We start from the raw sequence: 23,951 nt of genomic DNA, 5'->3' as shown, positions 1-23,951 counted from the left end.
GTCATGCAATGCTCAGCACATACTCCAATTTCCCTGCTCATTTCACAAAGGTCTTCTTGCAGTTAGTTTGGCTCAAGATAAAACAATACCAACACATCATATTTGGTTTTCATGTCTCTTCAAGCCTCATCTATTCGGGAAAGTTCTGTCCTTCCCTTGTATCATGCCACTTACTTTATTGAAGAAACCGTAACATTCTGTCCTCTAGCATATCCCACATCCTGAATGTGGTGCATTGCTTCCTGCTGCTGTCGTTTGATTTGCCTCTCTGTCTTCTGTACTTCCGGTAAAGCTAGATCTAGAGGTCTAATTAGATTTAAGTGTATTTGTTTTATTTCAAGACTGCCTGAAAGGTGGTGCTGGGTGCCTCCTGTTTCACTGGGCGATACAAACTTGCAGTGGTGCCGACTGGTCAGTGAATTCAGGTGCTGCGAGCCCAGCCATCTAATACAAGGTTCCCCTTCAACCTTTCACGCAAGCTTTAGCCTCCATTAATGGCATTAATGACTGTTGTCTCCATTAGTATTTCACTCACAATTTTAAAAGAATTATTTTTCCATTTCTTCTGCACTTACCAGCCAAAATCATAAAGACTGACAAAATTTTGAACTGCCCTCATTAGCCTTATTAGTAATCATAATATTATTATTGTTAATGTAATTATAGTTATTTTGAGCTGTCATATGTATATGGAGAAAAATGAAGTATTATGTTAATGCCACTAGGAACCAAGATTTTCAGCATAAAGGAAAAGAATGCAAGTCTCACATTGAAGAAGAGAAGTAAAAGTGCCATCATCTTAAATTTGAGCCAAAAGTATCAATAGAATTCATGATTTAGTTTCCTCTTAATAAACATCGCCTATTCCCTCATTCTGCATCCTGAAAAGGCCTAGAAGCAATGACAGTCCCCCAAATTCTTATGTCGAAACCCAAATCCTAGGAGCTGGGCCTTTGGGACGTGATCAGGTCATGAGGCTCATGGATGCGATCAGTGATCTTGTTTGGGACCGTAGAGCGAGCCTGCCCTCTTTCTGCCACGTGGGGCTCAGCGGCCGGGAGGAAGGCTCCCACCAGGGCCTGCCTGTGCTGGCTCCACAACCATGAGAAGCGCCTCTCCGTTGCTTGTAACCTGCCCAGGTAATGGTATTTTGGTGCAGCAGCCTGAGCTAAGACAACTTCTAAGCTGCCAAAGGTTTAACAATCAGCTCCCCAAATTCCTGACTATTTAACAACTGACTCCAAGAGTTTTTACAAGTCGACTCTGGTGCCCCACTGGCAATGCACGGCAGCCTGAGGAAATATGCAGTTAGTTATCAGGAACCAAGGAAAGACGCACCTCAGGAAGGAAAAAGAATATTCACTTAGTGCCAGGAATGTGCCCAGTGGCCATATCACAGAGATCAGTACCAAATTCTTTCCTACCTCAGGACCTTTGCATATACAGTACCTTATCTTTTCTCTGCCTTACTAGCTCTTTCCCATCCTCCAGGCCTTAGCCTAAATGCCACCACCTCAGAGGGAATCCTTCTGGCCATTGCATCTAAAATACATGTCTCCTGCCTCCCATGGTGGACACCCCTGTGATGTACCACCTCCACAGCCCCCTTCAAGAAAGGACTTGCCCAGGTGCTGGGAGAGCTGTTGGCAGACATACTTCAGAAGCGTGCGCTCTTCCAGGCATTGTTCCGGCTACAAAGAGCCGCCTTCCTCAGAGTGGTCTGCATCCAATAAATTAATCGATGCAGGAGCACAGAAGCCTGGTCAGCCCAACATGGGAGAAACCACACGGGTCCCTCTAGTTCCAGAGCTCCCCACGCTATCGGCCACCCTGCTCCCGCTCTGTCCTCTGTAGGTGTGCATTCCTGGGCAGTCCTTAAGAAACACCTTGCATGCTCTGCTGTGCCTCAGAGTCTGTTTCCCAAGGGATCTAACCTGCAGTGTTGCCTCCCAAAAGCCCACACCCCATTATTATTCGTTGTCTCAGCCATTTGATTGTTTCCTTCAATTCAAAAATGATTGCATTTGTTGATTGAATTCCTTTTTTCTTATGCCTACTAGAAGACTATAAAGTGATACTTTATGCACAGTGACTGCTTATTTTTGAATCCCTAAGCTATCACAGTGCTTGACATGGAATAGGTATTTAATAATTTTTTAAATAAAATAAATCCTCAAAGTTTAGCCAGTGGTGCACTGATGGGCCACAAACAGATCCCCCAAATTCAGATCTCTTTTTAATGACCACATCCATCCATTCTTTTTTACCTGTACCTAACTTATTAAAGGTTTCTCAAATTTTATATTCACAAACGTCACTATAGTCCACAGATGACTCATTCAGCATTCTGCTCAGATCTGGTCCCCACGAAAGTCTGCATCAGCCCTTGGACACGTAGGAACCAGCACAAAGCTGGAGTAGGTGGAGTAAGTGGGCCCTAATAAACTTTGCCCCGTCTATGGGAACTAGGTCCCCCAAATCTGAGAGCCTTGTATTTATGTATGTTACCTCATTTCAAGCCTGAGATCTCAAGGCAAAGTGGGTCTTTTTAAAAAAATAGATTTTAATTTTTTAGAGCAGTTTTAGACTTCCAAAAAAATTGGGAAAACAGTATAGAGTTTCCATACACCCTGCATACAGTTTCCCCTATTACTAATATCTTACACTATTGAGTTATATTTTCTGTACTTAATGAACCAATACTGATACTTTATTATTAACTAAATTCCATCCTGTACTCAGATTTCCTTATCTTTTATTTACTGTCCTTATTCTGTCCCAGGATCCCCTCCGCGACACCACATGACATCCAGTTGTCACGCCTCCTTACGCTCCTCTTGGTTCTGACGGTTTCTTGTTTTTGATCTCTTTGATGGTTTTAAAGAGTTCTGATCAGGTATGTTATAGGACGCCCCTCTACTGGAATTTGTCTGATACCTTCCTTAAGATTAGCCCGGGGTTATGAGCTTGTGGAGCAGAGATCACAGAGGTAAAGTACCATTTTCATCCCGTCATATTGAGAGTACATGCTATCAACATGATTTATGACCATTGATGTCACCCGTGCTCACTTGGATGAAGTGATGATGTCAGGTTTCTCCACTGTAAAATTACTCTTCTGCCCCCTTCCATGCTGTACTCGTTGGAAGGAAGTCTCCACGCAGAGCTCGCGCTTAAGAAACGAGGAGTTATCATCCTCTACATAAATTATTTAGACTGGAGTACTTACATTAATTATCTGGAATTCTTGTGCATGGGAGATGTGTGTTTTCTCCCTCATTTATTAATTTATTCTATCATTTATTTGTACATTAGTGGACTCGTGGATATTAGCTTTGTATGTTGGGTTATAATCCAACACTACTTTATTGTTTAAATTGCTCCAGCTTTGGCCATTTCAAGCTCTTTCACTTGGCTCCTGTGAAAGTCTATCTTTTTAATCCCACTTTGCAGATGAGGAAACCAATGTTCAAAGAATAAAAGTTTCCACCATCATTCAACTAACGGGAGCAGAAGTATGATTAGAATCCTAAGATTCGAATACACATGTTTTTGGTGGGGGTTTTTTTTTCCCCCATTTACCATGTTCCATCTGAATATAGTTAACCTTTGTAAATCAATGACTGGTGTATATATCACCTGATGTAGTTATTTAAGGCGATAACCATTTGAGACTACCTGTCTGCCATGTTCATGACAGAGAAACTTCTCCAGATATCTTTTGACTTGTGTGCACCTTGGTGAATTTTTGGAGTGAATCCATGCATGCAACCAGCATTCAGATGAAGAAACAGAACATAACCAGCTCCCCAGAGAGCTCCCCTGTGCCTCCGTCCAGTCATCGCCAATCCATAAGTCACCACTATCCTGACTTCTAATAGCACAGATCAGTTGTGCCTGATTTTTACTTTAAATAAATGGAATCATTCATTAGTCCTTTTTGAGGCTGGATTCTTTTCTTCCTCCTACATTCTCATGTGGCTTAGTAAGTGGAATTTTTCTTTTAAAGGTCCCAACCATGAATTTCACAAGAAAGTTAGGAGCAGTTATACTTGTAAAAACATGTCAAACAACTACATAAAAAATACCACGCTACCACATAAAAAGTAAATTTACTTAAGATTAACATAACACAAAGAAGGGAAAACTACCCAGAGATGTACTTAAATTGCCCCATTATCCCGGGGTGGCTTAGTTCCCCCTCCCTGTCATTATCTGTGGTCTCATCTGCAAAGGGCTGCCTTAATTACGGCTCTGTGGGTCTATTTCACAGGAAAGGTGTCTCCTGGCTGATGGGATGTCATTCTTGCCAGCACAGAGCCAGAAATTCACTTGGCTGCTTCTAACATACAAAGGCGCATGACGCTACCTGCCAGATTTGGCCAAAATACTGCCCAGAAATCCCAGAGATCTCTGATTTACAGACGGTCTTCATTTTCCATTTCATTAACGATCACTGCGATCAACCTAGTTCCTTCCAAACTGGAATGTCTCCATCACCACAACCTCCTGAGGCCACCACGGACACTGTTCTATCAAAGCACCCCCTCTCTTAGAACCTGCTTACCCCGAACTTCCTAACGAAGCAGAGACAGCGCAAGAAAGATGGGTTTGCCATCCCCACTCACACACAGAACATTGTGTTATTTCCTTATTGGATCCAGGCTTCAGCTGCGTTGTTTTCTCGTTGGATTCTGGTTTCTAATTTCCACTCATTCCTTAGCTCACCTCTCCCTACTCATGAACCTACTCTGGCCCCTGCTTGTCTGATAGGTAATAGATCAAGTATTTCATCCATGGATGGATGATTTTCACACCCAACCAAGCCCACCCTCAGGACCCACTTTTCCATCGGGCTGGTTTATTCATCATCTCACACAAGCCCCCCATTTTCCATCTTCTGGGTTCCTCCTTATCCTTGCTGTAAGATTGAATGGCTTAATGGATGTTTTATTGCCCTTGTCTAGCTCTGATTAGCACATAGTCTACAGGCACGCACCTGATCATCTACATTTGCTCTCTTACAACACTAAACTATGTTTTCTACCTTTATCTTGCATCTACCTACCACTTCAGCAGTTTATTAAAAATAAAAATAATAATAATAATAAAGAGAGAAATGTGGGATCCACATATAAATCAAGTATAAAAATCAAACGAATATTCATATTTGACCTGATTGTTTATAGTTCATAATGCATGATCAGAACCGAAAGTTTCTGTGATGAATGCCCTGTACTGTTCACCATGTAAGAACTTATTCACTATGTAAGAATTCGTTCACCATAAGAACTTGTTCGTTATGCTTCAGAAGATTGGAGACTGACGAGAACTAGGCTTGAGATGGATTAATGATTGTGCATTGAGCATTGACCCCCCATACAGAATTTTATTGTTGTTAACAACCATTTGAGCAATAAATATGAGAGATGCCCTCTCAAAAAAAAAAAAAAAGATTGAATGGCTTAAATAATAGAAATCCGTTCTCCCACAGTTCTGGAGGCCAGAAATCAGAGAGCACGTCGCCAGCACGGTCAGGTTCTGGTGAGAGCTATCTTTCTGGCCTTACTGTGCCCTCGCACGGCAGAGAGAGAGCTCCAGTACCTCCTCGTATAAGGACACTGACCCCAGCATGAGAGCCCCACTCTCATGACCTCATCTAAACCTAATTGCCTCCCAAAGGCCCCACTTCCAAATACTGACACATGGGGGTTTAGAACTTCAACGTTCGAATTTTGGAGGGGAGACCATTCCAACACGAGTCCATTGCACCATCCTCCCAAAGTTCACAGTCCAGGGTAGGATACAGACAATACATGCATGATATGAAAAAGAAAATCATGAATGGTGCTAAGTGCTACAAAGGAACTCACGTGAGTGCTGTGTTGAATAACTGACATGGAAGGAAGAGACTTGCCTTGAGGAGACACACCGTGGAAGGCTTCTCTAAGAAGCAACATGCAAACAAAGCATCCAAGATATGGTACAATGAAAAATACCTCCTTAGTCACCTTTACACTGATCACAGGTTGAAGTGATAATATTTTAGATATATTGCATTAAATAAAATACATTATTAACATTAACGTTACCTACTTCTTCTTTACTTTTTTTAAATGCGACCACTAGAAAACTTCAAATAATTTATGTGACTCACATGATATTTCTATATGCACTGTTGAATAGTCTTCATTCCACCCAAGGTGAATGGGAAAGGAGAAAGAGTGGTACCCCAGAGAGATGAAGCAGGGGTAGGGATGGAAAGCAGCATGGCAGGAGGTTGGGCTGTTGACTTGGCAGAAATGATAAGTAACATTTTAAGACTAGGGCAGTCTGCTAAGGGTCTTTTTGGGGTGATGGAAACTTGGAATTAGGTAGTGGTGACAGCTGCACAACCTTACAGATATACTAAAAACCAGGCTTGTACACTCTAAAGGCTGAATTTCATGGTATGTGAATTATATAGGTCAATAAAAAGTAGATACAGAAAAGAATAAGGCAGTCTGATGCCTACCGTGTTGCCATAATTGAAAACCCCCTGAATTTTCTGGAAAGCTTACTACTTTCAGCTGATCTGTGTGTGTGTGGCTTCTTTTTTTTTTTTTTTTTTTTTGGTGTGTGAGTTGAGGGTGAGTAATCAAGGAAAAGGTGCACTTGCATATTTTCGCTGAAAGCAGGTATAGAACTTGAGTTCACCTTCACTGGGAATCAGACCAAGAAGTGACTTGGAGAAAGATGAGCCTGGGAATTTGCAAACATATTTGGAGGGCATAGCTGGCCCTCTCACAGGGCAGAGTATAGGGATTTGAGTGGATGATACCTGGGGGTCTGTTGGGGAAGGGTGACCCTCTCTGTTATGTGAGTCACTTTGATTATCAGAAGCAACAGCTTAATTAAATCAACACAGGAACTTCCATCTACGGTCAGGTTAAAACCTCCCTTGCATAATGCAAAGGGGATGCCCTGCCCATCAGGCACTGTCCACACCTACTAGCAACTGGAGAGAAAACTTCCTTTCCAAGGGCAACAGCGAATAAGGGCTGGTTTTCTCTATGCAGAGTCCCAGGGTTCACTTGCAGCATCTTCAGAAGCCAGCCCCATCCGGAGTGTCTCACTCATGAACTCACTCAGCTTCTCTGCACCCCACCCTGGGCTTGGTGCTGGGGCGACCAGGATGGACCCAATCCTGCCCTCAGGGGGCTGATAGACTGGTGGGGAACCCAGGGTCCATGGCTGGCACCATGGAGGTTTCCCAATCCTGCAAAACTTATCATTGGTTATTCGTTGTCTTAGGTCGCAGTCCCTGTCATTGTTTTTTAACTCAGGAGAACGAAAAATAAAAACTGGCAATGATTTCAACGATGTCCTCGTGTCTCCATAGCCTCCGCACCAGGGCTGTGCCGACCTCAGCTCGTTGGGAGTGTGGGCCTCTTCCGAATCCCCCTTGCTGCCCCTGCTCCGGGGCTTTGCGGTTTGGCTTCTCTTTGCGGCCCGGGCCACTGACTCCGTGACCTGCATGGGGCTCTGTGGCCTCCTCCTACTGATTTTTGTACCTGGTATGCAGGCCAAACCTGTGCTACCAGGGAAAAAAATTCTTAGAAAGCACCTGCAGTTAATGAGTTACAACTTGGTTCAGCACCAAAGGAACACCAAGAACACGAATTCTGACCAAGATCTGTCCCTGAGCAAAACGTCTGTGCCGTCAGAAAACAACAGTGGAATGAACCTTTCTTCAAAGTGCAATGGACATGTTGTTTCTGCTGTTGCATCGGTTAGGATCCCTAGAGTAAAGAAATGGCAAATGGGGTGATTGGAAAGAAAACTCAATAAAGGATACAGAAAGGGTCATGTAAAACAACTTAAAACAGCTGTTCTATTGTTTTAAGCCGCCCCGTCAGGGGTGCTCTGTCACAGCAGCCCCAGGACACTGAGGGGCTACCTCTGCCCTCCACGTGTGGTCGCAGGTGGACAGGCAAACCCTGCCCAGGCTGGGGGAAAGGGTGCTCTTCCCCTCGAATGTGGATTCTGAGCAGGACAATAGAAATAGACAGGACCTAGATTCACATCCCAGCTTTGTGGCTTACCGGCCTACGGAGACTGGCATGAGCGTGAGCCGGGCCCGGGGCAAGTGCACACCCCTGAGCTCAGACTCCGGAGGGTTTCTGAGCAGAGAGGACACCTCAAAAGGGTGCCTCCTGAAGACGCTTATGCTGTGAGCAAACCACAACTCAATGGCAACGCTACTCACGAGAACTCTGCTAGAACCATCTTGGGGACACAAAGATTCCCTTTTCTGGCCGAGGAGAAAGAGGGGAGTGTTGCTGCTCACGCTCCGTTCCCTGGGTCTAAGAGACAGCTGGACAACATTACCATCAAAGCCATTGTTGGCAAAGTTCAGAGAAGAAAGAGGAAACAGAAAGGTAGGAAGACCCAGGCCCTAGCGTCCCAGGTTTCTGCTAGAAGCCAGACTGCCCACTGAACACACACAAGAGAGAGGCACGGCCAGGGCTGTCATTAAAGCATGGATACAACCTGACCCCTGGACACACTGCACAGAGGCCAGTGGCCGAGCACCTGTGATAGGCCTGGCCCTGCGTACGGCACTGAGGTTGCAGCATTGATTCCTGTCCCGGGCAGTGGTGACAGAGATGTGCACGGACTGCCGAGAGAGCATCAAGATCACCTGGGACCCGGGACAGAGCAGGAAGGGCAACACAGCTGATCAGACCTCAAGAACAGTTTCCCCATTTGGCAAACGACTAAACTGAGCCTCTGGGATGTTACTCAGCTGTCCCAGGTCCTGCAGAGCTACGAAGCCAGAACTGGATGACTCCAAAGTCCATGCTCTTTCTGCGGATCGCCTCTCTCCCTGGGACACGGTGCTTGCACACCCAGAAATCCCAGCTTGCTCACGCACTCGTTCATTAATGCGTGCATTTGTTCAGGGCGTGCTTGCTGAGTTTCTGCTGTGCCAGCATGTGGGTCAGATGCCAGTTACACAGAACTGAGTAGTCACGGCAGTCAGGTGGGAGGAGGGGGCTACAGTACTTACTCGGTGAACCAGTGTGTACCTAATTTCAAGGTGAGAAAAGAGCTGTGAAAGTCGCAAGATGTGGAGAATAACAGCTGGAGACATAAAGCCTGGACACCAGGGAACACCTGCTCAAAAAAGTTATATTTAAACAGGTAGTGTTTCAACTGGCCAGTAGTTTTGCCTTGTGGGACATTTGGCAGAGTCTGGAGATATCTGCGGTTGTCACAACTTGGGAGCAGGTGCCAGGAGCCTCTGGTGGGTGAGCTGGGGCCTTACAAGCCTCTAAACACCCATAATGCACGTGGCCGCCCCAACAACAAAGGATTTGGGGGCCTGCAATGTCAGCAGTGCCAAGACAGAGCAGCTCCGATTTAGATTAAGATCCGAAGATGGAGAACAAGCCAGCCTTGTAAAGGGACCACCCACTCATTGACTCCAGGTGGATGGAGCAGTACGGGCCCAGGCTACAATGCTGGGAAAAGCTCCGTGTTCCAAGCGAATGAGGAGACGAGAAGGGCGAGAGCTGAGAGGTGCCAGGGGCCTGTGGTCTTGTGCAGAAGCTTGGGTTTTTACTGACAGTGGAAAGCCCTGAAGGGTGTTAAGCCAGAGAGAGGGCACTCCGGTCACTTGGCAGAGAATGGGCTGGAGGGACCAGAGTGGAACGACCCCAGAGGCCAGGAGCAGCCCAGGAAGAGAGGAGGAAGGGGGTGGGGAAGGAGCAGCGGGTCAACCAAGATGTGTTCTGAAGGGAGCAGTTGCAGCGCTGGGAATGAACTGGGTACGATGGTGAGAGAAAGAGAAGAAATGGGGATTAAGGGTGACTCTCAGATTCTGGTCTCTAGAACCAGGAGGGAGGGAACCAGGTAGTGTAGCTCACCGGGTGGGGAAGGCTGAGCCAGGGCCAGGTAGGAGGGGGTCCCACATCAAGAGCTCGGTTTCAGACATCTACAGTCTGAGACCCCCCAGTGGAACTGGGTACAGAAGGCGTGGGAGAGAGAAAGTGCCTATACAAGGCTTTGAGCTGCGGTTCATTCTCAGTGTAGGACAACACATTAGCTTCACCGGAGGGGAGCGAAACAACACCACTGTCCTGAGGGCACACCTCCGATCAGGTAAACCAGAGCTCTGGGAGCCAGTGCCTGAGCATCAGTGTGCTTTAAGGCCCCAGGGGCGAGTCTAATGCACAGGGATCGTTGACACTGCCCCCCGGGAGTCCTCTGAGAGCACAGCCCACCATGGGCTGAGACACTCACCTTGAGCATTACCAAAGAAACTCTAGTTTGGTTCAACTTGGACTTCTATCTCTGCTGGAGATTTTCAGTGGCTGGCTGAATTCTATCTGCCAACACAACGAACTGCTCATCGGCTTGGGCGTTACCTGCAGTTCCAGACCTTTTGTTCTGCGATACTCTTGTTTCTAGTAATGTCAGTCTCCAGGTGGAGCCCCAGGGCGGCGCCATCTCTTCCATCCCTTTGGGGATAGAATATCTTTAGTCTCCCTTATCATTTCTTTCCAAGCAACTCCCCCACACCCTAGGGCACTGTGTTCTCAGGGCAGAAGAAAATACATGTAGATCTGGCCTAGTCTTCAAGCTCCTGTTCAATCTCCATTTCCTTTGCTTATTATTGAACCCCCACCTTGTGACGGGCTGTGTACCTGGCACTTGGGGATATCATGATCAATGAGAATGGAATGGCCTCTGATCTGGGGAGTTCACACTCTAGGACAGGGTGTCTCAACCTCAGCTCTACTGACGTTTGAGATCAATCACTTCTTCGTTGTGGGGGCCTGTCCTGTGCCGTGTGCGGTGTGCAGCGGCCTCCCCAGCTCCTACCCACTGGGTGCCAGTAGCACGTGCCTATGCTGCAGAGTTGGGACAAACAAAAACATCCTCAGACATTGCCAAAATGTTCCCTGCGGAGCAAAATTATTCCCGGTCAAGAACTACTACTGCTTTAGGAGGAAGAAGACGTTAAACAAATACTTTAAAGGTTAATAGAAGTGATGAAAGGGGGCATAAACAAGAGAGATCTAATTGAACTTGGCAGGGTAGGGAGAGAAGAATCCCACGCAAAGACTACCTGTTCCAGCCCAGAAAATAGCTGGCATTCTCTCCACCGTGATGCCCTCTCCAATTGCTTTATTGTCTGTTTTCTCCAGTTTCCTCCAGCAGTATTTACCACAGTTGGACCCTGTGGCCAGGCACAGTACTAAGCACTTGGCATATGCTTTCTTTCACCTTATTCTCATAACTATCCTGTAACCATAAACAGCACCATAAACCATTGGAGATTTGCTACATATGTAAGCTTCCCTTTTAACCAATCACTTTTCATATCCGCCTTGTAAACTAAATCGGACGAGGGCTGAGACATGCATGGCTGTTCTATTTTTCTTTATCCGTTGGACAACCATCTCTTATTTCATCAAGTACCATGATCCTTTCTGCACATCAATTACCACGATCCTGTCTGCACTGTCAGTGTCTTCTCCCTTGAAGCTGGGACTTCATCTACACTCCCTTCCTTTGGGGCCCTCAAAATCATTCCTCAAAATTTCTCTCTCTCCCAAATTTCTTCTTCCGATCTTACTATCCCTGGGAGCTCATCCCCATCTCTCATCCTTCCTTTTTTCACCAGTGTTCCCGAAACTTCAGAGGTGCCCATCTCCTTGCTGTCTTTGCATTGGGGCCCCTACTCTTTACTAAAACAATTCTCTCTAATCAGTATGCCCAAGGCACTGAATCCAGAGGTATCTTGTCACTCCATTCAGTCTCTCCTCCACACTGGGTGTTATTTATAACTCTCTTCATTGGAATATGACACCACCCAGGTGTACCTCTACCTGCTACCCTGCAGACGTAGGTGGACCCCACTGCCCATGTACTTGTCCTAATCTCTATCTATGCCCTTCTCTCCAATGTCATTTCAGCTTCCAGAGCTCCATTTATCCTACCTATGGGGAAGACGAACCTAACTGTATCTCCATTCTTGGGCTCTTTCTTGGATTTTAGTCTCAATTCTCTAAATTCATCTGGACCTCTCTACCTGGATGTAACCCTGGCACCTCAGATTCAACATGTCTCTATCAAAAGGCTTTAGCTGTCCTTCAAAGTCAACCGCTTCCCCTCTGTCTCTTAAAATCCATCGTTTCTCTTAGCAGTGAGACTCAGTCTCAGTTCCTCGCAGTCATTCTCTGCACTCATTTGTTCGTGAATTCATACCTGCGGCCTAGTGCGGTCACCATGCTGACACACTGCCTGCCCTCCTGGAGCTCCGGGTCCCCTGGCAAGACAGACAGTCAAAAGGGATGACAAAGGGCTTTGATGAGGGTTACAGTAAGGAAAGTCCAATGCGCAGTGGGTCTTTCTCTGCTCTGTCTAGGTTCAAAGCCAGCAAGTCCTCTGATTGTTGCATCACGAAGTCCCGCCAATCAGTCACTTGCTCTCTGAACGCGTGGCCTTGCCCAGACTCCCAGGTGGTCTCAGCTCCTCTCACCTCTTCCCACCTCTTCCCACCTCTGACCTCACACACTGCAGTGCCTTGTAATGTCCTGGTTTCATCTCCGTCTTCCCCACTACGCTCTAAATGAATGAACTCTCATCTCCGTGCCACACTGCCAAAAACGTTACAAAACTTAACAGTACACAGAGTAGGTTTGAAGTGATAACCCATTGCCCTCAAGCCTCCCTCTCTAATAGAAGAACTGAAAAGACAACTTAGAGTAAACGATCAAGACCAAGAAGAATGATGGGCGATAACCCAAGAGGCTGGAGTGGCCACACAGGGAACTCTCGGAGGAGGCCAAGCCTGCAGAGGGCAGGGACCCACAGCAGACACAGGGCAGAGCCACAGGTCTGCAAGGGACAGCCCTTCGTACCTGTAAGACAGGCATCTGTGAGTGAAAACCGAGGTTAGACTGAGGCCTTCAGAAGCAAGTCAGTTACAGAAAGAGGGCTTGCCAGTCAAGGGATGATCATGATGCAAAAGAACGAAGGGGCAGGGGACACGGGCGGAGGCCAGTGGGCGGCATTCGTGAGGGGGCCAGAGGCGGAACCACCAGGTTCCTATTTTGCTTTTGTCTCCCTATTAGACAGAGCAAGATAAAGAAACGGTAAACATCATTCTATTTCATGAAGGAACTACTATGTGCTGTGCAGCATATCTATATTCATAATTTTATATAATCGTGCAAACAGGCATCAATCATGATTCCCATTTTTTATATGAAGAAAATTAATGTCAGGCTTATGAAGCACCTTGTTTAAGGGCCCAGAGCTGGTGAGGGTCTAATACCTTCAGTTAGAGACTGTGCATCCTAAGAGTGACGCTGTGCATATGTGTTTATGTTGGAGGGGTAGGCAGACAGCCCACCATTGACTCCTTTAAGTTCACAGTCAAATCTCCCTGGACCTTTCACACAAGCTATCCTTTAGGTATAATATCCTCCACCCAGACAGCGGGTTGTCTCGGCCCAGTGTTAGAAGGAGCACTTCCCACGCCCCCTTCCATGTGGAAGGGCAGCCCTTGGCGTGGCGCCTCTGGGCCTGCTCCATCTCGTGCCCTCTCCTCCCTTGGGGAGACAGAGCAGGGTACCTGACTGGAGAGTCTGACAGAACGGCCTTGTCTTCGCACACAAAAGGCATCCAACACAAGGTTCCTAATGGTTTCTGTTCTTGAATTGTAGCACTGTTTTCCAGCGGACACCTATCTTTTCAATGTCCCGTTTATGGCAGAAAGGCCATGGAAGCTGGCCAGTTCTGAGCACACAGGAAGGACCTCCTGGTGTCTGCAAGTGGTCACGGGGGAGTCAGGGAACTCCAGAGTGTTACGTGTACTGTACTGGACCCTGTGCTAGTCCTACAGCGGATGAGACGGAAGCCGCAGGAGTCCCTGGGTCACCCAGGCTGGGCGTGTCACTCCACTCCACTCCACTCTGCTCCCTGTTATGTTGACCCCATCTTGTCCTCTTTGGCACCTGGATGTTACTGATTTCTCTTATTCACCATCACCTGTTTATCTCCATTTGGTTTAGTACAACAGAACTGTGTGAACCATCTACCCATTCACTTGATGTCTCTGGCCTTGCCTCAGAACTTTGTCCACACCATGTTCTAGCATTGACGCCCTATGTTCTGGTCTAATCCCTGACCCTGAGCACCCAGGCTCAAACACCAAAATCAGGAAGGTGCTGGACGGGGTGACGGAGCAGCGCCTGAGAATGATTCATCTTTAGGAGCATAAATGTGGGATACTACAATCCACAGGGTAATTAAGGCTCAGATACCAACATAAATACATGTATATAAAACAACAATATAGATAATATATATAACGGGCAAGGCAGCTATGTCCATGAGGGTGTGGACAAGGATAATTTTTTATCATTTTCTGAGTTAAGAACTTGTTTGTACCAGGGACCCTTCTGAAAACCTCAGATTTTACCTCCCTGGCAACTCCTGACCTGTCTTAAAGGTAATCATATTTTTTAGTACAGAGCCTTGATAGCATACAACTTTTTGAATGGCTAATAGGTATCCAGAACCTTCCTGGGATTTGGGGCCCATGTAAAGGAAGTATATGGCATGACTTCTATTGTCAGGGACCTTTGCACACACGTTTGAACCTTACAGGGATGAGAGACTACAGAAGGATTTTATAAACAAGGAAGTGGGGGTTGGTTGGTTTTCTTCTTTAGAACAACATCGTCCTGGCTACAGGGTGAGGATGGAGTGATGAGAGGCAGGGCTAACGGCAAAGACGTGATCACAATAGTCCAAACGAGGAACAAGAAAGCTTTGAACCCAGAGGATAGGAGGAGAGACTCCAGAGGTTGAGAAAGGCCATTGAGTTACAAATAAATGGCCGGCTGGATATATGGGTGTGTGGGTAGGAGGATTCGAAGATGACTGTGAATTCTCTGACTTGAGGAGATGGGGAGATGGTGACAGTGCCGTCAACAGAATAGAGCATATCGGACAGGTGGCAAGACTTGGGGGAGGTCAGCACGTGCGCTCAGGGACACATGGACCCTTGAACATTTAGGGAGAGAGATTTGGGAAGCAGGGGCTGTGTGACTCCAGAGGGCAGGGAACAGATCTGGGCAAGGCTTAGAGGCCGCTGGTCAGCAGAATACCAGATCAGAGGCTGATCGTACCAGAATACGCCAGAATACAGGGGAAGCCACATGTGAAGACTGCAGGAGAGTGTGGGGTACAAGTACATCCAGAAGGAAAATGCAGGGAATTTGGGGGTATGGGGAATGCTGGCACTTAGGAAGGGCAGACAGAGAAAGATGAGCCAACAAACAAACGATCAATGGGGGAGAAAAAGAACCCGTAGAAGGTGACTGATGGAAAGGAGTAGAAACAGGGATGGCAGCGTGGTGGAACAGACAGAACCGGGGAGATGGTGGGAGCCAGAGAACCTAAGAAAATGAAAAGGATTAGAAGAGGAGACAAGCTTGTTTTAGAACATGCCAAGTTTTAAGTTTCAGCCCAAAATCCTGGCCATATGAGTTAAGAGGTCACAATAGTGCCGGGTGCACAAAACGACAGATTTCCCAGTCCTCCCAGAGACTGTTGATAGCACAGGAGCAGGTGGACTTAGGTGGCAGAGGACGCAGCGAGATGAGAGGGCTGAGGACAGAGCGTCAAGGGCCACCTCAGGGGAGGGGGAGGGAGAAGAATGTGGAGGAGTCAGGAGACAGAGACGCCGGCGAGAAGCATGGAATCGCGATGACCGGGCAGGCAAAGGAGGCCGTGTCAAGAAGGAGAACATGGTCAGCAGTGCCGGGCTGGAAGCCCAGCTCTGGTGAGACCCCAGGGACGTGGGAGGGCAGGGGCGGCGACCTGGTGGCAGCCGGAGGAGGTCCTGCCTGTGCCAGACCCCGGGGAGGCAGGAGCCCACATAGAACCAGTTCATCACAAAGGCCCATCCAAAGCAAGCCAACAATTAAGTCACTGCAGAAGAAGAACGGGGCCCCCACACCTCAGCCACGTCACTCTGCCCTTTCCACGCAGGTGACCCCAGCAAGAAGAACTGGCCGCGGTAAGTACCAAAGCATGGGGGCGGACTGGGACAGTCCCACCGAAGCCAGCCAGTGAACGCAAGAGGGAAGGACATTTCACAAGCATGTTTTGTCCCGCCGCAGCTCATTCACTCATTAATATTGTGTCGCGTCTAAAGCGTTCGGATGGAGACGGTGGACACGGTCATCTGAGAGACAGGGTCCCTGCCTCCAGACGGCTCACGGGGCGTCAGGGCCACCTTCGCACCATGAGAACATCCTCCGGCCAACACACCCCATTCAGAATGCCTGATAAAATCACAACTCCAACCTTTATGAAATTCCCCAGGTTCGCAATACCTTTTTATGCTTCTCTGCAGAGGGCTAAGGTAAAGCTTAAATTGAATGATAAAAAAGGAGGCACAGTCATATTTTTAAAAATCTGACAGACTGGACTTTAGGTTCATGGAGGACTGCACTGATTCCTTACCATGTGCTTAAGTGACCTCTTCCCTTGCAGCACTAACCATCTCGTCATTGCTCATGTTTGTCCAGTCTCCTACAAACCTAACGAAGGTCGCATTCTGTACTTCCGACTGTCAGTGACTTTCCACCCACGTTGTCCCCCATTGCCCTCAGACTCAAAGCTGAAGTCACATTCATCTTATGGCATCTCTCAAAGCATCAGCCTTTCCAAAAATCCCTCACACTGTCCTCGGCACCTTCACTTTATCTTCTCTCATCTGCATTTCTTGCTTCATCCAGCCAGTTGCCAAGCTCTGTATCAAGCAGACACTTGTGCACGTAATAGATGTTCAACATTTACTTGCTGATCGACTGGACGCCTATAGCCTGGAAACCCTTAGAGGCTATTAGTAACCGTGGCCATAACAGTGATAAGGATAGCGGTGAAGAGCATGGCTTGGAGTGGCAGATGGGTCTGATCTCTGCTACTCGGTAACTCAGCGACTTTGGGCTCATAGTCTCCTCATTGTCAGGGTTGTGAGAATCAACTATAAAATGTATGTAAAGCTCTGAGCATTGACATTTCCCTTAGTTCATGGCCCACCATCAATGTTTATCCATTTCAATAAACTAACGTTAAATCCGAAGAAGCCCAGATCCTGAACCACTGCCAACAGTATTCAATCTGAACCTGAATTGAACTATTGAGTAAGTCCCAGAAGGGGTCCCCATCCACCAAGGACCTTTTGTTTGGAGCATAAAAATAGTGCCCTCTGCATGAAACAGACCCTTCTTCCCCACCATGAGCCTTCATTGTATCCGTTTTGAAAATTCCAATTAAAAATTATCCAACTCAGCCAGTTTTAACAGCACTAGCTGTGTGCGTGGTAGCTGCTTTCCCAGTTAGCCTGGAAGACCTTCCTAGTTTCCCTCTAGAAAGCTACTTTTTAATTCCTAACGAGTCCCCTCCTTTGTTAACCCCCATCCCGGGCTCCATGGCCTTGTGGGACTCCCCTGCAGGTGCCCCCGGTCCCATTGCACGGCTCTAGTTAGGTGTGCCTGTACCTCCCCCCTTGGGGTGTGAAGCCCTCCGCATGTGTGCCCTGCCCACAGTAGATGCCGAACACTCGAAGAGGGTGAGGAAGACCAGCAGTGCCAGGGTGAAAGGTCCGGGGGCAGAGCATCAAAGCGCCCTCTGCCTCTTTTACCAAGTGCAAAGGGTCAGCTGAGAAGGACGCACAGCCTCAGAAGAGGAGGGAGGGACCCCAGTGCAAGGCGTCCAAGGTCAAGGAAAACTAGGAACTTTGGTCCGTCATTTGACAGCATACTAACTCCATGGTCTGTTATTGCTTCTGGACAGCATGCGGCCCATGCTGAGGACTCTGTAAATGGTTGTTGAGTGAATAAATGAATGTTCTTCTATTTCTTTGTCAGCCTTTTCTTTTTGGTTTCTTCTCCTAACCCCACTCCTCAACCTTTCCCCTCATCACCCAGTACACAAAACCAGCTCTCTTGCCCTCTCCCTTCCTCCCTCCTGTCTTACCTCTCCTTTGCTCTCTCTTAACCACTAATTCCAACTTTAAGAGTATGGGTATGTATACTATCCTTTTCAGTTCACAGAGGAGAAAACGGAAGTTCAAAAGCGCTAAAGTGGGTACCGATAAGCATACAGCTAGTGAGGTGTGTGTGCAGCAGATGAGGCCATGCTGCCCGGTCCCTGGGCCAGTTCTGTGGGCTCTGATCCGTGGTGCACTTCCCGCCCAGCAGTCAGCCCTGGCAACTGTGTCCGAGGGCTGCCCCAGGGGCCAGAGTTCACTCTCCAGGGGCTCAGGGGAGCAGAGTGCCTGGAGTTACAGCCTCCCCCGCTCCCCACCCCTGGAGTGGGAGTGTGAAGGGGGCAGTGACAGCCCTTAGCTAATGATTGACAGGTATGAGGGCATCCGGACCGAGCATTCAAGCCTGCAGTGGGCACGGCCCCCCTGTGTGACCCCCTCTGCCTCCATGTCAGCCTGGGACAAGTAAGCCAACGTGACACTCAGACGTCCCTTGATTGCCGCACACCATTTGACCCCTTCCCCTTCCCTGAACGTCTTCCCTGCTGCAGAACCAGGATTCCTTGGAAACCTTCCTTATAAATCCCTTCCACCCAAACCCTCATCTCAAGCCCCGCCTCTGGAGAACCAGACTAAAGCAACGGAAGTAAGGGCAGGGTCCAAACCTGGGCCTGTCAGACTTCAACACGTGTCCACGCTGTTGACCTTGAGATGCTGTCGCAGTGACATGGGCCTGCTCCACAGTAACTCTACCACCACCTAAAAAACGAATGGCCACGGCTGCTGTAGCTCCAGGCTGCATGTACTGAAGACAAATACACGTTCAAATACTCTATGCTTGCTTATTTTTTCTTTTCCCATAATTCCATTCTGAAGCAAAAGACCTTTGATGAGCTGAGCAAGATGAAATAAGGGACTCAAAGAAAAACAGTTTTTAGAACTTATCCTGGCAATTGTCCTACCCCTGGGTCCATAATTAAATAGGCACTAAAATAGCCTTTGTCTTTTAACATGATCTCTTTTTTAAATGGTTTTATTCTGTAAGTAATATATTAGAGAGATTCTAAGGGAAAAACTAATCCAAGTACTCTGATCCAACCACTCACAAACTATTTTCTTCCAGGGTTTTTCCTATTCAAGTGATACGGAGTCTCATCCATGCACCTGCTGCATGTGTCCCCTTAGCCCAGTTTTCCATGTGGTAACACAGACCTGTGGCTGTCGTTTATACGCTCAGTGGCGGCCCACTGTTACACTCAGAGGATATACCGTTAAGTTGTCACCATTTTGATTGCTTTTGGGATTTCACAATTTTAAATACAATTGTGTTGAACGACTTTGTGAATGTGCTGTTTCATGCTGCGTCTAGCCTTTTTCCATATATCAGGTTATTTAGTTAAGAGAAATTTCCAAATTTTGAATTATTGATGGATGGACACTGCCACATTTCCCCCTGCATACCCATGCCCCAATGCCACCCCTCAACCCACACACGCTAAAATGTTGATAACATAAACTAACCTGAAACAAAGGTTATTCCAACTCATGGTGACTTACTTTTTAGTGAGTTCTAGTCTAACAAATGAATTCATTTTAAATTTCACCATTTAGGACAAAGATCTTGAAACCTTCTCTAGAACTAAGGTTGAACCTCATGAAAAGGACAGAACCTGAAAGGGACATTTCAGTTGCCTGTAAATGTAGGTAGTTCCTCTCTCATTTCTAAACTTTCTTAATTGCTGAGCATTTCATTGAGGGATTAGTCACTGGGCTTAAATTGCCCAATTGAATCAATCATTTTTTACGCCACAAACACAAGTCAGGACATTTCAATGGCTATGTGAGCTAACTGGCTTGGGTGTGTATTTTGCACATTTCTGCATGCATGCCTACGTCTTCAAAAGCCGAGGACTGAAGAACGCTGACGAGATAAGCAAGAGAGGCTTCCTGTTTTCTCAGTTACCTTGAAGTTTGTCCAGTTCATCTAAAGTATTAATTAGTATTATAGTATAAATGATTATTCTTATTTATTAGCCTTAGAAGTGCAGCCCCCTGAAACTGATTTCCCAAGAATATCTGGGCCTCCAGGGGACCATGTCCCATTCATGTCAACCGCAGCCACCATGGCTATTTTTTTTTTAACATGCTTAATTGTTCTTGCTCCTTTCACACAAGTGGAAAAATACAAACAAATTCGACCTGGAATTAATTCTGAGGACCATGGGAACTTGCTAGCACACACAGCACAGAAGGATTCAGGCTGTTATAACAGCTTTTCACCCAGCCCAGTCAGAGAATTCTAGGCAAAAAGTAGAAAAACCCAACCAGTCTTCTGGGCATGTGATTCCCTGTGATCCAGAAATTCATGTAGATAAACAACCCCTTGATCAACTGAGTTTTCTACCTTTGAACTGTTTTTCTTTTTTCTTAAAGAAGCTTGTGTTCCATAGCACTTCAAAACTCTCATGCATGACAACTTGCATTTCAAGAGAGAATTTAGTTACTGTGTTAAACACAAAAGAGACAAGTCACTTTAGAGTCCATTTCTCAGTAAATTGAGAAACCCCTTGATTTGCTTCTGTCGGCATCCTGTGTTTGCCCTCATCCCCGCAGGTCACGGCCTCACGGTAGGGGGCAGGGCAGTGACCTCCCCAAGGATTCTGCAGCTGGTGTCCATACCGCGGCCGGGCGATCCTAACGCAAGCCCTATCCGGGTTTGGACTTCGCTACCAAACCAACCAGTTTTACAACACACAGGAATTTCATTTGGCCTCACACTTGCGGTAGAAAAAGAAACACAATAGAAGAAAAAAGCTGGCAGCTCAGCTCACCGCCAGCTGCCTTCTGGACGTCCTGCCAGCTTGATCCAATTAAGAAATATTAGCGGTCTGATGAAGATAAGAAGACAAAAGGTTCAGACGACATGCATGCCTCCTGGCAGCAGTCACGCAAACCGCAAAATTCCCAGCCCAGGTGAGAGTCCTTCCAATATTTAAAAAAACACAGCAAAGCACACAGCAAAGCACACAGCAAACCTGGCTTTTCTTTGTAAGCTTTCTAGCACATCGAGGGTATAAGAGCCCAAGTCTAGAACAAGCCAAATATTAATCTCAGAATGAAATTCCGTTTAAGCCTCAAGAAACCTAAGGGACTTGGCTGGGCACAGCGGAGCACACAGAGTCCCGCAGATTTGTTATTCCTCTTTGTCCCGGGAAATTAACAAAATCATGGCTTAGGTGCCCTTCCCCTTCCCACTCACCACCAGCCCCTTCAAGTGTACCTCCTGAAGAAAGCAAACATAACAATGGAGTGAAAGACACGTGCCAGCGTGCTTTCATTTATTCCATGCTACCTATTTTATTTTTAAACCTGAAAAAGTCCCACTAAGGCAAAGCAGCCGCCCAGAGTGAGCGTCACAGTGCCCTCTGCTTACCTGTGATCAGCACCGCCTTTTGGTCCACAGGTAACAACTCTTGGCCAGATAAGTAAGTGTACAGGAGAGAGCATGACAGGGAGAAGAGGATCAACACCCCGAAGACGGATGGGCCGAGCAGGCAAGCCCCTCCCCAGAGGCCCACCAGGCAGACCACCTTTACTTCCACCTGCCCCGGGCTCTTCCGGAGTTTGCAAAGCACTGCTCCTCCCAGCACTGCAGCGACAGCCAGGCAGAGCCATGCCGTCTCAGAGAAGAAAGTGCTCATTCTCAGAGCCTCACTGCACCCGTTGTGTGCTCAGGGCCAGCAAGTCAAATGGGCAAAGGCTGGCTGGAGGCTGCCTGGGTTATATGAACGGAGAGGCAAGAAGGGAGGGGGAGAAAACAGCTCTCACACGCTCTAAATGAGGGTGGATTAAGCACAACTCCACAGGCACATATTTCCTATGCATAACTAAAACCCGGTATGCGGTTTAATATAAATGCCAGAGCACGTCCTATCTGATGGCTCCCCCACAAGCCTGCGCTCATGACACATGCACTAACACTCACCGACAACAAACACACAGGCACTGTTTTTTTAACGACCTCTGGAGAGATAACTAGTTGGATAATAATCAACAGGAGTCAATCTGGAGAGTAAATAAAGCCTCTAGCTCAAGGGAAAACTGCTCCCCCTTTAGGAGCCTGTGGTGTGTCTGCAGAGTTCTTTTTCTGATCCAGGGTGTGTGTGTGTGTAAATCTAGGCAACCAGTGAGGTTTGGGAGAGGGACGCTGGAAGGGAAGGCATCATTGATTTTGTCCATGTCCGTAGGACTCCTGCCAACTCCCACTTGACGCAGACTAAGAGCTGGAGGCAGAGGAAATGCAGAACCGGAGGAAGACATTCTTGGCAGATGAAAAGTGCTTTGGTCTGGCCAGGGAGGAGATTGTGCCAGGGAGAGGGAATAAGAATGATAATACAACTATAATGGCTGGTATCGATTGGTACTTATTTGTGCCAGGGACCATGATCAGCCACTTATTTTTTCATTCTCTTTATTGAGACCCTATTATTCTTTGCCAAGCTGCATGCGAGGCACTAGACTCAGCAGTCAATATGCTCAGCCTCTTTGAATGCAATAACCTTGTAAGGTAGTTCTCTTTTTGTAGTAATTTTACAGGTGAGGCCACTGGAGCACAGAGAAGTCAAGACACTTGCCCAAGATCACACAGCCATGGAGTCAAGTAGGCTTGTGTCAGAGTCAGAGCTTTATGCTCTTAGCCATTCTACTTCCTGCTTTAGGTAAAAAATAAAAGATAATCAGTATGTTATATACTAGCTCTTCCCTACGTAGCCTCATCTGAACCTACAAAACACTTCAGCATGGATATTATGATGCTCATTTTGCAGAAAGGAAAACAGACTGGATGTAGATAGGTTACTAATGTAAAAGTGGTGGTCTGAACCCACACCCATGACTCACCCACTCAAAAGCTAGCACCCTGGGGCCCTGACACCTTACTGACTACCAGCGACAGTGCTGATGGCCCCATGAGGCCTCCGCTACCTGGGCTGACAGGTGTCTGTGTGTGAATCTCGGTGTATCTGGAGAGACAAGGAAAGATCTCACTGTGAGGTCGGATTACCTGTATTCAAATCCAATCCGAGTTCGTCCACTTACTAACTACATAGTCTTGGGTGGGTGACTCCAATCCCTAGAACCCCTTTCCTCAGCTATAACATAATAAACATAGCAAGGTAAAGCCCTTGGCACACCTGCCTGGCACACCAGAAGGAGCCTCATAAATGCTGGCAATTAGTGTTCTTTTAAAACAGGAAAGGAAGAACTAGAGGGATAAAGTGCCCAGTGAGTACACACGTGGCACAGCACTGTCCCCAGGCATGGCTGAAGCTGCCTGTGCTGGGGGCCTGGGCGGAGGAGGCAGAGGACTTCAGTTGGGGATGACTGGGGGTGGACAGGACATCCAAGGAAATGTCTGCAACAGCCTGTCATGTAAGGAGATAGAGCGTTCTGGGCATGGGGAACCGGCTCTGATGAGCCCCAGGTGAATCGCTGCCCCCGGCCAGCTGTGGAGGGAGCCCACCTGGGTTCAGGGCTATTTCAAGACCCAAGAGAGACCAGGTGGGAAGCAGTGACTTGTGGGCCACACTATGCTGTGGGACTGCAGGAGCGACAGCAGAACCATCATGCAAGTCTCATGTGAAGCAGTGGCACCTCTCTGCCCTCCCAGCCTCCTGAGGTGCAGAAATGTTGCCAGTTCCAGGCCAGGAGACTTACGGGTGAGGATCTGCAAGTCCCTTTGGCTAGACCTAAGGTCTCCCATTCCTTCCTGCCAGCCATGTGCACACCTGTCACAGGTGCGGATACCTCTGGCAGGCCTCCCAGCTCCACTAGCCAGGAAGAGTCTGTTGGGCTAGCGCTGGTGTCAGGTGGCTTTCTAGATGAGGGTGCA

The 23,951-nt window shown here is 47.4% G+C and overlaps 1 protein-coding gene across 1 annotated transcript in view; it reads right to left on the bottom strand.

Moving 5' to 3' along the window:
* Nucleotides 1-22,051, bottom strand: part of HSD17B2 (hydroxysteroid 17-beta dehydrogenase 2) — a 69,795-nt gene extending 47,744 nt beyond the window's left edge. The window contains exon 1 of the mRNA XM_017665858.3: nucleotides 21,495-22,051. Within this exon, the coding sequence (XP_017521347.1) occupies nucleotides 21,495-21,762 (268 nt within the window). The 5' untranslated portion in view covers nucleotides 21,763-22,051. The remainder of the gene's footprint in view (nucleotides 1-21,494) is intronic.
* Between the last annotated feature and the right edge of the window lie 1,900 nt (nucleotides 22,052-23,951).

Source organism: Manis javanica, chromosome 17, assembly GCF_040802235.1.
Source record: "Manis javanica isolate MJ-LG chromosome 17, MJ_LKY, whole genome shotgun sequence".
NCBI lineage: Eukaryota > Metazoa > Chordata > Mammalia > Pholidota > Manidae > Manis > Manis javanica.
This window is presented reverse-complemented; position numbering and strand designations above follow the sequence as displayed.